This window comes from Nerophis ophidion, linkage group LG03 (genome assembly GCF_033978795.1).
Source record: "Nerophis ophidion isolate RoL-2023_Sa linkage group LG03, RoL_Noph_v1.0, whole genome shotgun sequence".
In the NCBI taxonomy this organism is placed as follows: Eukaryota; Metazoa; Chordata; class Actinopteri; order Syngnathiformes; family Syngnathidae; genus Nerophis; species Nerophis ophidion.
The window spans coordinates 85,372,271-85,387,794 of NC_084613.1; the positions used below are offsets into that span (position 1 = coordinate 85,372,271).

Genomic DNA, 15,524 nt, shown 5'->3' on the forward strand with positions numbered 1-15,524 from the left:
TTAAATGTGTCAAAAATTGTCAAAAATCAAAAAGTGTAGTAAAATATTTGGTCGTGACCATATCCATGTATTGTTTTCTTGGTGTCAAAGTCTCGATACCTAAAACAAAAAGTCAAAGAGGCGGTATCAGGTGTAACTTTTCCCGATAAATGCCAAAAACGGTCAAAATTAAAAATAATACCCCCTGTATGACTCACAGGCACCTGGGAATAAAAAGGCAAAAACAGGCCAAAATGTGCAAAAATGCCGAAATTGGTCAAAATGAGAAAAATGTTAAAATTAAAAGTGTCAAAAACTGTCAAAAATAAAAAAGTGCAGTAAAATATTTTGTCGTGACGATATCCATGTATTGTTTTCTTGGTGTCAAAGTCTCGATACCTAAAACAAAAAGTCAAAGAGGCGGTATCAGGTGTAACTTTTCATGATAATTGCGAAAATGGTCAAAATGAGAAAAATGTAAAACAAATACCCCCTGGATAACTCACAGGTGACCTGGGAATAAAAAGGCAAAAACAGGGCAAAATGTGGAAAAATGCAGAAAATGGTCAAAATGAGAAAATGTTAAAATTAAAAGTGTCAAAAACTGTCAAAAATAAAAAAGTGTAGTAAAATATTTGGTCGTGACGATATTCATGTAGTGTTTTCTTGGTGTCAAAGTCTCGATACCTAAAACAAATAGTGAAAGAGGCGGTATCAGCTGTAACTTTTCCCGATAAATGCCGAAAACGGTCAAAATTTTAAAAAAAAGGAAAACAAATACCCCCTGGATGATTCACAGGCACCTGGGAATAAAAAGGCAAAAACGGGCCAAAATGTGCAAAAATGCCGAAAATGGTCAAAATGAGAAAAATGTTCAAATGAAAAGTGTCAAAAACTGTCAAAAATACAAAAGTGTTGTAAAATATTTGGTTCTGACAATATCCATGTATTGTTTTCTTGGTGTCAAAGTCTCGATACCTTTGACAATGACGTTAAAGAGGCGGTATCAGCCGTAACTTTTCCCGATATATTGCCGATCTTTTTTGGCAGGGCCGTAATTTTGCGTGTTATTGTCCCATTTGGCCGGAGCGTTGAGGTTCTTTCCTCTTGCAGATCGGAGGCGTGACGAGCCATGGCGACCACGATCCTGCAGCCTCCCGTGCCGCTGATGGTGCTCTGCCGCTGGTACCTGTACGCCATCCACGGCTACTTCTGCAAGGTCATGTTCACGGCGGCGTGGGAGTTCGCCGTGCACGGCGAGTGGAAGTTCCCGGGCGTGACCAGCCTGTGGGCGCTCTTCATCTACGGCACGTGCATCCTGGCGGTGGAGCGCATGTACCTGTACCTGCGCGGGCACTGCCACGTGTTGGTGCGCTGCCTCATCTACACGCTGTGGACGTACATGTGGGAGCTGAGCACGGGGCTGCTGCTGCGCCAGTTCCACGCCTGCCCCTGGGACTACTCCGCCTTCCGCTACAACTTCCTGGGCCTGATCACGGCCGAGTACGCGCTGCCGTGCTTCTGCGCCTCCTTCATCGTGGAGCGCCTGCTCATCCGCAACACGCTGCGCCTGCGCTTCCATCTGGGCGCCGACGACGGCTGGGGGCGGAGCCACACCAGCGGCTGGATGTCCAACAATAATAACAGCTTCTTCAAATGGGAGTGAAAACTCCTGCAGGGGGCGGGGACTACCTGCGGACATCCAGGCAAACCCCGCCCCCTCACTTTTACGGCATGACAACATGGACCCTCTTCATCGTCGTCATCATCATGACCTCTGACCCCATTACTCCTCCAATCTGCACACAACTTGAAGAAAAAGGACAACAATCTTCCTTGCACATATTTACTCTTTTGTTTTCTGAGTCACCTCAAAGCCTGAAAGTGTTCTGTGTGTGTCCTAAATAAACTTTACAAAAAATTCTGTAGAAAAGGCAAAGCCAAAAAAATAAAAGCTACAAAACACAAAAGCAGTGAAGTTGGCACGTTGTGTAAAAGGTAAATAAAAAGAGAATACATTAACTAGACTGCAAAGACAAGATATTTATTCTTCACACTGAGAAACATGTTTTTTTTGCAAAAAATCATAATTTAATAGCAAGCCAGCACCCACTCCAAGGCTGGTCCCCATACCAGTACCAGCCTCCGGACTGGTTCCCATACCAGTACCAGCCTCCGGACTGGTTCCCATACCAGTAGCAGAACCCGGACTGGTTCCCATACCAGTAGCAGAACCCGGACTGGTTCCCATACCATTACCAACACCAAGACTGGTCCTCGAACTACTACCAGCACCCGCCCTTAGACTGGTACCCAAGTCATCACTCACTCCACGGCTGGTCCCCGAAGCAGCACTCACTCCAATGCTGGCCCCCATACCTGTATCAGCACCCGGACTGGATCGCTTACCAGTACCAGCACCAAAACTGGTCCTCGAACTAGTACCAGCACCCGCTCAGAGGCTGGTCCCCGAGTCAGCACCCGTTCCAAGGCTGGTCCCCAAGCCAGCACTCGCTCCATGGCTGGTCCCCGAAGCATCACCCGCTCCAAGGCTGGTCCCCATACCAGTACCAGCCTCCAGACTGGTTCCCATACCAGTACCAGAACCCGGGCTGGTTCCCATACCAGTACCACCACCCAGACTGGTTACCATACTATTACCAGCAGCAAGACTGGTCCTCAAACTAGTACAAGCACCTGCCCTTAGGCTGGTCCCCAAGCCATCACTCGCTGCATGGCTGGTCCCCGAAGCAGCATCCACTCCATGGCAGGTCCCAGAAGCAGCACTCACTCCAATGCTGGTCCCCATACCTGTACCAGCACACGGACTGGTTCCCATACCAGTACCAAGACTGGTCGTCGAACTAGTACCAGCACCCGCTCAGAGGCTGGTCCCCGAGCCAGCATTCGCTCCAAGGCTGGTCCCCAAGCCAGCACTCACTACCTGGCTGGTCCCCATATCAGCACCCACTCCAAGGCTGATCCCCGAAGCAGCACCCGCTCCAAGGCTGGTCCCCATACCAGTACAAGCCTCCGGACTGGTTCCCATACCAGTAGCAGAACCCGGGCTGGTTCCCATACCAGTACCAGCACCCGGACTGGTTACCATACCAGTACCAACACCCGGACTGGTTACCATACCAGTACCAACACCCGGACTGGTTACCATACCATTACCAGCACCAAGACTGGTCCTCAAACTAGTACCAACACCCGCCCTTAGGCTGGTCCCCAAGCCATCACTCACTACATGGCTGGTCCCCAATGCACCATCCGGTCCAAGGCTGGTCCCAGAAGCAGCTCTCACTCCAATGCTGGTCCCCATACCTGTATCAGCACCCGGACTGATTCCCATACCAGTACCAGCACCAAGACTTTTTCTCATATTAAAACTTCCAAATGTACAATTTTTCTAGAATCGCGTTGTTTTTCATCTTTGTACGACTTTTTACTCATGATTTATTCTCATTAAAGTAAACTTTATTTGTGAAAAAAATTCTCATTTTTTTCTCACAAAACTACAAAAAAAATTTTTTTACTTTTCCCCATACTAAGTCATTTTTCTCATAATAGTAAAAACAATTCTCATATTAAAACTTTACATTTAGAAATGTTTTCTCTTATGTTTTTTCCCCTCATTGTACTACAATTTGTTTCCTCATATTCAAACTTTTTTGTGATATAATTTTTTTCACCCCAAAAATCAACTGCATTCTCTTGAAAACTTTTTCTCATAACCAAATGTTTCCTATTAAAACTTACACTTAACACTTTGGTATATTCACCTTTTATTCTCATAATAGTACATCATTTTTTCTCATCGTTAACTTTTTTGAAGTTTTCCTTTTTTTTCTCTCAACCTTTTCCTCATGGTTTTCTCAGAATTGTTTTTCTCATATTAAAATTTCCAAATGTACAACTTTCCTATAATCAGACTGTTTTTCATCTTAGTACAACTTTTTTCTCATGATTTATTCTCATCCAAGTAAACTTTATTCACGAAAAAAAAAATCCAAATTTTTTCCTCATAAAACTACAACTTTTCTCTTAACTTTTCCCCATGAACACATTTTTCTCATATTAGTAAAAAAATTCTCATATTAAAACTTAACATTTAGAAACATTTTCTCATATGATTCTTTCTTTATTGTAGTACAACTTGTTTCCTCATATTCAAACTTTTGTGTAAAACAATTTAATTTGTTCTCATAAGTCAACTGTTTTCTCTTGAATAACTTTTTCTCATAAAGTATAATTTTTTGTCATCATTTCTATTCTCTTGACAACTTTTTCTCATATCTTCTCATAACTTTTTCATCCAATTAAAACTTAAACGTAAAACTTTTGTATATTCACCTTTTTTCTCATCGTTAACTTTGTTTTTTTACGTTTTCCTCATTTTTTTTTCTTATTTATCTCTCAACAACTTTTTCCTCATCTGATGGTTTTCTCAGAATTGCTTTTCTCATATTAAAACTTCCAAATGTACAACTTTTCTATAATCACACTGTTTTTCATCTTAGTACAACTTTTTTCTCATGATTTATTCTTATCCAAGTAAACTTTATTCACGAAAAAAAAAATCTCTTTTTTTTCTCAGAAAACTACAATTTTTTTAAACTTTTCCCCATACTTAGACATTTTTCTCATGATAATAAAAATAAAAAATATTTTAAGTTTAGAAGTGTTTTCTCATATGATTTTTTTCCTCATTGTAATACAACTTTTTCCTCATATTCGAACTTTTGTGTAATACAATTTTATTTTTCCCTGCAAGTCAGCTGTTTTCTCTTGAATAACTTTTTCTCATAAAGTATACATTTTTTGTCATCATTTCTATTCTCTTGACAACTTTTTCTCATATTTTCTCATAACTTTTTCATCCAATTACAACTTAAACGTAAAACTTTTGTATATTCACCTTTTTTTTCATCGTTAACTTTGTTTTTTTACGGTTTCCTCATTTTTTTCTCTTATTTATCCCTCAACAACTTTTTCCTCATCCGATGGTTTTCTCAGAATTGCTTTTCTCATATTAAAACTTCCAAATGTACAACTTTTCTATAATCGCACTGTTTTTCATCTTAGTACCACTTTTTTCTCATGATTTATTCTTATCCAAGTAAACTTTATTCACGAAAAAAAAAATTCAAATTTTTTTCTCACAAAACTACAAAAAAATTTTAACTTTTCCCCATACTTAACATTTTTTCATGATAGCAAAAATACAAAATATTTTAAGTTTAGAAATGTTTTCTCATATGATTTTTTTCCTCATTTTAATACAACTTTTTCCTCATATTCAAACTTTTTTGTAATACAATTTTATTTTTCCCCGCAAGTCAACTGTTTTCTCTTGAATAACTTTTTCTCATAAAGTATACATTTTTTGTCAACATTTCTATTCTCTTGACAACTTTTTTTCATATTTTCTCATAACTTTTTCATCCTATTACAACTTAAACGTAAAACTTTTGTATGTTCACCTTTTTTCTCATCGTTAACTTTGTTTTTTTACGTTTTCCTCATTTTTTTCTCTCAACAACTTTTTCCTCATCCGATGGTTTTCTCAGAATTGTTTTTCTCATATTAAAACTTCCAAATGTACAATTTTCTATAATCACACTGTTTTTCATCTTAGTACAACTTTTTTCTCATGATTTATTCTTATCCAAGTAAACTTTTTTCACGGCAAAAAAAAAAATCTAATTTTTTTCTCACAAAACTACTAATTTTTTTAAAACTTTTCCCATACTTAGACATTTTTCTCATGATAGTAAAAATATAAAATATTTTAGGTTTAGAAATGTTTTCTCATATGATTTTTTTCCTCATTGTAATACAACTTTTTCCTCATATTCGAACTTTTTTATAACACAATTTTATTTTTCCCCGCAAGTCAACTGTTTTCTCTTGAATAACTTTTTCTCATAAAGTATAAATTTTTTGTCATCATTTTTTATTCTCTTGACAACTTTTTCTCATATTTTCTCATAACTTTTTCATCCAATTAAAACTTAAACGTAAAAGTTTTGTACAGTATATTCACCTTTTTTCCCATCGTTAACTTTGTTTTTTTACGGTTTCCTCATTTTTTTCTCTTATTTATCTCTCAACAACTTTTTCCTCATCCGATGGTTTTCTCAGAATTGCTTTTCTCATATTAAAACTTCCAAATGTACAACTTTTCTATAATCACACTGTTTTTCATCTTAGTACAACTTTTTTCTCATGATTTATTCTTATCCAAGTAAACTTTATTCACGAAAAAAAATCAAAATTTTTTCTCACAAAACTACACTTTTTTTTTAACTTTTCCCCATACTTAGACATTTTTCTCATAATAGTAAAAATATAAAATATTTTAAGTTTAGAAATGTTTTTTTTCATATGATTTTTTTCCTCATTGTAATACAATTTTTTCCTCATATTCGAACTTTTTTGTAATACAATTTTATTTTTCCCCGCAAGTCAACTGTTTTCTCTTGAATAACTTTTTCTCATAAAGTATACATTTTTTGTCATCATTTCTATTCTCTTGACAACTTTTTCTCATATTTTCTCATAACTTTTTCATCCAATTACAACTTAAACGTAAAACTTTTGTATATTCACCTTTTTTCTCATCGTAAACTTAGTTTTTTTTACGTTTTCCTGATTTTTTTCTCTCATTTATCCCTCTACAACTTTTTCCTCATCTGATGGTTTTCTAAGAATTGCTTTTCTCATATTAAAACTTCCAAATGTACAACTTTTCTATAATCACACTGTTTTTCATCTTAGTACAACTTTTTTTCTCATGATTTATTCTTATCCAAGTAAACTTAATTCACGAAAAAAAAATCAAATTTTTTTCTCACAAAACTACACTTTTTTTTTTAACTTTTCCCCATACTTAGACATTTTTCTCATAATAGTAAAAATATAAAATATTTTAAGTTTAGAAATGTTTTTTTTATATGATTTTTTTCCTCATTGTAATACAACTTTTTCCTCATATTCGAACTTTTTTGTAATACAATTTTATTTTTCCCCGCAAGTCAACTGTTTTCTCTTGAATATCTTTTTCTCCTAACTAAATCTTTCATTCATACTTGCGATCAATACACACTTTTAAATGTTATTTGCTGACTCGGCGTGTGATGCAGGCGTCAATCAGGATCATCAGGTTTGGTCGCCATTGTGTCAAATATGAGGTCACTCTATGACATCACCACCAATGACGTCATCACTGAGCTCAAGGCCTTATGGGGTATTGTGTCGAGATAGCGCCAGCTAGCATAGCATCTTATGTCCACATTACTCTTGGCGCTCAGCACTTTCAGAAGTTGTCTGCTAGTTCAGGTACGAAGACACATTTTTTTGTGACGGGGTGTAGCTAGCATATTCAATGAAAAGCTGTTCAAAAACAACCTTTTTGTTCAGCTAGCATCAAGGTGTAACAAGTTGCAAACCATTTTATTTACTTTTTTCCAGATATGGAAGTTTATAAAACATTTTTTTACATCAGGACTGTTCGGCAGCTAGGCTAGGTAGTTAGCAACAATTGGTAAAACTGCTCAATAAGTGAACATTTTTTAAAATAGCCACGTATCAAAGTTAGCATTGTTTACCTAGCACTTTCAGAGTTATGCTAAGGAAGATGCTAACCATGACCCGCTCAATGTCAAGTTAACACTTGTTTGTAGCAGTTAGCATGTACACGTAACAAGAAGCTAACCTGTTTTTCCTATTAGTTGTCATGATCCGCTACTTGGATCATGTCATATTCTGTTTTTGTTCCGTCTTTGTGTCGTGTTCTGTTATTTGACTTCCTTAGCTCCTGGTGGCACTTTCTGTTTTGTTCCGTTGCCATAGTTACGCATTAGTGTCACCTGCCTTTTGTTTTTGACGCGCGCCTGCCTCGTAATGACTCTCCTTATTCAAGCTGGCATTTTTCGTTACTCGCATTCTAGTTTCTGTTCCGTACAACAGGTGACGACGTTGTTTCCCAATTGTGGTTAAAATCTATTTCTTGTACTTGTTAGCTTCCGCGCTACTCCTTTGTTTGTTCCCTAGCTCACATGCTAGCGCTTTTTGTTCTTCCCAGCTCCCATGCTAGTTCTGTTTGTTTTGCCTTTAGTGTCTTGTGCAAGTGTTTCTGTTCTTAGTTTCTTTTGTTAGTATTATTAAATCATACTTTCTTACCTTTACGCTGTGTCCAAGTCCGACTGCATCATTCCAGAGAACGAAGCATCACCACAATGCCAGCCAACCGTCACATTAGTGGGGTTATTGTTAGCAGCTACGCTAGGTACTAAAAACTGCACAGGAAGGTCAAGTATGCTCAAAATCTATTCTTGGACATATTTTGTTGTCAAAAGTCTTGAGGTACGGCGGCATTAGCAAGGTCAGTCGCTACCATTGGGCATCAAAATTCCTTGTTTGGAAGAAACGTGCTAATCTCTTCCGGATGTTAGCCAAGCTTTTGTTCCGCTTAACCTTCGTCTTGTGTTTTAGTTTTTAAATGCATAAAAACACCTCATACATTTATTTTTTTGCATCAAAGCTTTTTGACTTTATCAGGAACCTCTTTGTCAACAAAATAAAACATTTTAATTTTTTTCACTAAATTATAAAATGCTCTGGTAGAAATTATGCCCTTGGTGTTGTTAGGGTCGGTTTCGACCCGGTTATAAAAATAAGATGATAAAGCAATGATAAGAGACAGAACTGAACACACTGACCGCCAGCTCCTCTCCCAATCATGTGAGCTTTAGTGGATTCTCATTTGACCTTGTTATCCTGTACAAAAACAAACAAAAGACGGACACTAAAAGTGTCACTTTTTGCCACTCTGATTTTGTTTTTTTATTAGTTTTGGAACTAGTAATCTATTTCTCTTGGTTTCATTTGCTTGATTGGTTGTTGTTTGATGTTGGATTTCTCTTGCTGCAAAAAAATACTTTTTAGCCTTTTTCTTGAAGTAAATATATATGGGTCGAAATTGACCCGTAACACCATATATGTTACTATAGTTAAAATTCTTAAAATGAAAAAATGAATAAAACACATTTATTTAAGAGATGTGTTTTAATACCCTTTAGTAATAGTTAAGTAACACAACAACCTTTTATTTATTTATATGATTCTCTTGAGGTTCGTTTTACCATTTTTAAAAATTTAAATCGAGGGGTATACTGACAAAAAAAGGCCCAATGGTCCAAACCAAAAATATTAAAACCAATATTTTCAAGGATAAGGAGGCCTAACGAGGTAACCAAGAGACGAGAAACAAATTGGATGATAGATAATTGTTTTTAGTGTATTTTACAGCTGATTTAAGACATGGGTCGAAACGACCCGTTAACATAAGAGATGGTAACAGAAAGCTAACACAAGAGGAAGGTTAAAGAGGAGAAATCTTCTCAGATGCTAACGAAACTTGTTTGACGCTGAGTTTTTGATACGTCGACTTCAATTTTCAAGTGAGCCACTTCACTCAAATAACGGCCAAATCTACGTGAACAACTACACGAACGTCGACTATCATTTGTAACACAAATGTCCTACGTAGTGTTTGGAATTTGCACAACTCTCGATACGTATTTGATACCATGAGAAAAAATATTTAAAATTGAGTAATGTACTTAAAAATTTTAAATGTATTAAATTTTAACTTATTTTTTTCAGGAAAATTTTTACTTCTTTATTTTATTTTAGGTGTATTTATTTTACTTGTATATACATTAAACTTTAAAAATCAATATCGTGATCATTCATAACTCGGAGGAATACGAGACAGGGGTTTTTACGGTGCGTTCAAGTACCGATAAACCAAATAGGATGTCACAACGCCCGCCAGATGTAATTATTTATTTTGGTAAAAATATTTGAAATTTTACAAATTCACTCTATGAGTCATAAATAATCAAAAGTAAATAATATTGGAAAAAACAACACACTTTTAAGTTAATGAAATATCGGTAAGAAATGTATATTTTTCAATATTGATACATTTAGCCATTTAAAAAAAAAATAAATGCCTGTTTTAAAAAAATCTATATTAATATAAAAAAATATTTATTAAAAAAATTACGAAATGCTCTGCATTGTGGTTATAATACTGTTAATACTGAACATAATAATATTGAAAATGGAAATGCATAACAAAATCACACTTTTGGGTCAAATGATTAATATCATGTAAAAAAATAAATGTTAACATCTTGAATCATTCTTCATTTCTAAAAAGACGCCTTCAAAAAAATCAATATTGAAACAAAAGTCATAATCACTCTTTGGCTCATAAATAATCGGATTAAAATAATGTTGAAAAAAAAAAAAAAATATATATATATTTTTTAAATGACACCTTTGGTTTAAATAATCCATATCCTATGAGACTTAAAAAAACGATTTAATTTTCAAAATGTGTCTTTAAAAAAATAATAATAATAATAATATATTATATATATATATACATTTAAAAAATAATGCAAAATCATCACTTAGGTTTGGGTCATAAATAATCTAAATAAAATAATACAAAAAAATATATATATTGAAAAACAAAGTAACACTTTTGGGTCCTGAATAATTAATATCCTAAAATAAATGAGGGTTTGAATATTTAATTATTAATTTTTGAAAAATGTGCCTTTAAAAAATAATTAACATTGATATTGAATAACAATTGTTAATATTGAAAACAATTATCAATATCCTGTAAAAAAAAATAAAAAAATGTTAATATATGAATTAATTCAGCCAAGACTTAAAATGTGACTTTAAACAAATCTATGAAACATTTTTGACAAAAACACACTTTAGGTTTGGGAAATAATATTTTCATTAAAGCACAACTGTAAAAAAAATGTTGAAAAAAAATACTAACATTTCAAAAATACAATCAAACTTCTGGGTGACTGGTAAATATAAATATTGAATGGTATGGCATAAACCTAATTTGAAAAAATGTGCCTTTAAAAGATATTGAAAAAAATTCCAAAATCCTGCTGTAAGTCATAAATAATCTAATTAAAAGTATCGTTAAAATAATAGCATTTTAGAAAATAACAAAATCTTACATTTGTGTCAATCAATATTATGTGAAGAAATAAATGTTTGGACAAATTAAATGACTTAAAAAAAGAAAGAAAATTACAAAATCACAGTTTAGGTTATAGAAATTCTAAGTAAAATACTACTGAAAAATAATTTCTATTAAAAAAATTATAATAATTTCGAAAAAAGCAAAATCACACTTTTGTCAAAAAATCAATATTCTGGCTGGAAATAAATGTTAAGACATACATTAATTGACTTAATAAATTAAAAGATTCGATTTTAGAAAAAAAACATGTTCGTGTATTTGTGGAGTTCATAATAAAAGTGTCAAAGGGTCAAAAAAAAGTGTAAAAAAATGTCAAAAAAATGAAAAAGTGTCATGCTGTATTCGGTAGTGATGATATCTATGAATTGTTTGCTTGGTATCAAAATCTCAATAGTTAAGTCAAAATAGTCCATCTTTTGGAGGCGGTATCAGACGTCACTTTTCCCGATAATTCCGAAAATGGTCAAAATTAGAAAAATGTCAAAAAATACCCCCGGGATGACTCACAGGGAACCCGAGAAGAAAAAGGCAAAAATAGGCCAAAAAATGGAAAAATGGTCAAAATTATAAAAATGTCTATAATGAAAAAGTGTCAATAACATGAAAATGTTTTAAAAAAATAAGTGTCAAAAACTTCACAGAAAAAAGTGTGAAAAATGTAAAAGATATATAAAAGTGTCAAAAATTGTTAAAAATAAAACAGTGTTGGACAGTTTTCGGTCATGAAGATATAATTTACTGTTTGCTTCCTGTCAAAGTCTTGATACCTAAAACAATGAACTCAAAGTTGTCCACCTTTTGGAGACGATATCAGCCGTAACTTTTCCCGATAAATGCTGAAAATGGTCAAAATGAGAAAAATGTCAAAAATTCCCCCGGGAGGACTCACATGTGACCTGGGAAGAAAAAGGCAAAAACAGGTCAAAATGTGGAAAAATATCAACAATTTAAAAGATTGTCGAAATATGTCAAAAATAAAAAAAAGTGTCAAAAACTGTCAAAAATAAAAAAGTGTCGTACAGTATTTGGTAGTGATATCCAGGTATTGTTTGCTTGGTATCAAAGTCTCAATACCTAAAACAATTAAGTCACAAGTGTCCACTTTTTGGAGGCGATATCAGCCGTAACTTTTCCCGATAAATGTTCAAAATGAGAAAAACGTCATAAATACATCACATGACTCACAGGTGACCCAGTGAGGAAAAGGGCAAAATCAGGCCAAAATGTGGAAAAATGCATAAACTGGTCAAAATTATAAGAATGTAAAAGAAAAAGTGTCACAAAATGTCAACAAAAAAAGTATGAAAAATGTCAAAAATAAACAAGTGTCAGAAAAATCCAAATTAAAAAAGTGTCAAAAATGTCAAATACAAAAGTGGTAAATAATGTCAAAAATAGTAAAAAAAAATTGTGTCGGGCAGTATTCGGTCGTCACGGTATCTATGTATTGTTTGATTTGTGTCAAAATCTTGATACCTAAAACAATCGAATTAAAGTTGTCCACCTTGTGGAAGCGGTATGAGCCGTAAACTTTCCCGATAAATGCAGGAAATGGTCAAAATTAAAAAAAAATCTAAAATCCCCCAAAACAGGTCGAGATGTGGAAAAAGACGAAAATGGTCGAAATGAGAAAAATGTCAAAAATAAAAAAAGTGTCAAAAAATGTCAAAAATATAAATAGGTCAAAAAATGTCAAATAAAATAGTGTCGGATAGTATTCGGTCGTGACGATATCCATGTATTGTTCAATTTGTGTCAAAGTCTTGATACCTAAAACAATCGAATTAAAGTCGTCCACCTTTTGGAAGCGGTATCAGGCGTAACTTTTCCCGATAAATGCAGAAACTGGTCAAAAAAAGAAAAATGTCAAAAATTCCCCCAAAACAGGCAGAAACAGGTCGAGATGTGGAAAAAGATGAAAGTGGTCAAAATGAGAAAAATGTCAAAAATAAAAAAAAGTGTCAAAAAATGTCAAAAATATAAATAGGTCAAAAAATGTCAAATAAAATAGTGTCGGATAGTATTCGGTCGTGACGATATCCATGTATTGTTCAATTTGTGTCAAAGTCTTGATACCTAAAACAATCGAATTAAAGTCATCCACCTTTTGGAAGCGGTATCAGGCGTAACTTTTCCCGATAAATGCAGAAACTGGTCAAAAAAAGAAAAATGTCAAAAATTCCCCCAAAACAGGCAAAAACAGGTCGAGATGTGGAAAAAGACGAAAATGGTCGAAATGAGAAAAATGTCAAAAATTAAAAAAAGTGTCAAAAATGTCAAAAATATAAATAGGTCAAAAAATGTCAAATAAAATAGTGTCGGATAGTATTCGGTCGTGACGATATCCATGTATTGTTCAATTTGTGTCAAAGTCTTGATACCTAAAACAATCGAATTAAAGTCGTCCACCTTTTGGAAGCGGTATCAGGCGTAACTTTTCCCGATGAATGCAGAAACTGGTCAAAAAAAGAAAAATGTCAAAAATTCCCCCAAAACAGGCAAAAACAGGTCGAGATGTGGGAAAAGACGAAAATGGTCGAAATGAGAAAAATGTCAAAAATAAAAAAAAGTGTCAAAAAATGTCAAAAATATAAATAGGTCAAAAAATGTCAAATAAAATAGTGTCGGATAGTATTCGGTCGTGACGATATCCATGTATTGTTCAATTTGTGTCAAAGTCTTGATACCTAAAACAATCGAATTAAAGTCATCCACCTTTTGGAAGCGGTATCAGGGGTAACTTTTCCCGATAAATGCAGAAACTGGTCAAAAAAAGAAAAATGTCAAAAATTCCCCCAAAACAGGCAAAAACAGGTCGAGATGTGGAAAAAGATGAAAGTGGTCAAAATGAGAAAAATGTCAAAAATAAAAAAAAGTGTCAAAAAATGTCAAAAATATAAATAGGTCAAAAAATGTCAAATAAAATAGTGTCGGATAGTATTCGGTCGTGACGATATCCATGTATTGTTCAATTTGTGTCAAAGTCTTGATACCTAAAACAATCGAATTAAAGTCATCCACCTTTTGGAAGCGGTATCAGGCGTAACTTTTCCCGATAAATGCAGAAACTAGTATAAAAAAGAAAAATGTCAAAAATTCCCCCAAAACAGGCAAAAACAGGTCGAGATGTGGAAAAAGACGAAAATGGTCGAAATGAGAAAAATGTCGAAAATTAAAAAAAGTGTCAAAAAATGTCAAAAATATAAATAGGTCAAAAAATGTCAAATAAAAGAGTGTCGGATAGTATTCGGTCGTGACGATATCCATGTATTGTTCAATTTGTGTCAAAGTCTTGATACCTAAAACAATCGAATTAAAGTCATCCACCTTTTGGAAGCGGTATCAGGCGTAACTTTTCCCGATAAATGCAGAAACTGGTCAAAAAAAGAAATGTCAAAAATTCCCCCAAAACAGGCAAAAACAGGTCGAGATGTGGAAAAAGATGAAAGTGGTCAAAATGAGAAAAATGTCAAAAATAAAAAGTGTCAAAAAATGTCAAAAATAAAAAAGTGTCGTACAATATTCGGTAGTGACAATATCCATGTATTGTTTGCTTGGTGTCAAAGTCTCGATACCTTTGACAATTACGTCAAAGAGGCGGTATCAGCCGTAACTCTTCCCGATATTTTGCCGATCTTTTTTGCCAGGGCCGTAATTTTGCGTGTTATTGTCCCATTTGGCCGGAGCGTTGAGGTTCTTTCCTCTTGCAGATCGGAGGCGTGACGAGCCATGGCGACCACGATCCTGCAGCCTCCCGTGCCGCTGATGGTGCTCTGCCGCTGGTACCTGTACGCCATCCACGGCTACTTCTGCAAGGTCATGTTCACGGCGGCGTGGGAGTTCGCCGTGCACGGCGAGTGGAAGTTCCCGGGCGTGACCAGCCTGTGGGCGCTCTTCATCTACGGCACGTGCATCCTGGCGGTGGAGCGCATGTACCTGTACCTGCGCGGGCACTGCCACGTGTTGGTGCGCTGCCTCATCTACACGCTGTGGACGTACATGTGGGAGCTGAGCACGGGGCTGCTGCTGCGCCAGTTCCACGCCTGCCCCTGGGACTACTCCGCCTTCCGCTACAACTTCCTGGGCCTGATCACGGCCGAGTACGCGCTGCCGTGCTTCTGCGCCTCCTTCATCGTGGAGCGCCTGCTCATCCGCAACACGCTGCGCCTGCGCTTCCATCTGGGCGCCGACGACGGCTGGGGGCGGAGCCACACCAGCGGCTGGATGTCCAACAATAATAACAGCTTCTTCAAATGGGAGTGAAAACTCCTGCAGGGGGCGGGGACTACCTGGGGACATCCAGGCAAACCCCGCCCCCTCACTTTTACGGCATGACAACATGAACCCTCTTCATCGTCGTCATCATCATGACCTCTGACCCCATTACTCCTCCAATCTGCACACAACTTGAAGAAAAAGGACAAAACAATCTTCCTTGCACATATTTACT

At 35.4% G+C, this 15,524-nt stretch overlaps 3 protein-coding genes across 3 annotated transcripts; all 3 read left to right on the forward strand.

Annotated features, from left to right (window-relative positions):
- Positions 1-1,078: 1,078 nt before the first annotated feature.
- Positions 1,079-1,645, forward strand: LOC133548871 (transmembrane protein 229b-like). Its single transcript, XM_061893807.1, has one exon. The coding sequence runs from the start codon at positions 1,112-1,114 to the stop codon at positions 1,643-1,645; it is 534 nt and encodes a 177-aa protein (XP_061749791.1). The 5' UTR covers positions 1,079-1,111.
- A 697-nt stretch (positions 1,646-2,342) lies between these two features.
- LOC133548872 (BCL-6 corepressor-like protein 1) lies at positions 2,343-3,395 on the forward strand. Its single transcript, XM_061893808.1, has one exon. It carries the CDS (start codon positions 2,343-2,345, stop codon positions 3,393-3,395), a length of 1,053 nt encoding a protein of 350 aa, XP_061749792.1.
- An 11,375-nt stretch (positions 3,396-14,770) lies between these two features.
- On the forward strand, positions 14,771-15,337 carry LOC133548873 (transmembrane protein 229b-like). The gene has a single exon (XM_061893809.1). The coding sequence runs from the start codon at positions 14,804-14,806 to the stop codon at positions 15,335-15,337; it is 534 nt and encodes a 177-aa protein (XP_061749793.1). The 5' UTR covers positions 14,771-14,803.
- Positions 15,338-15,524: the final 187 nt, after the last annotated feature.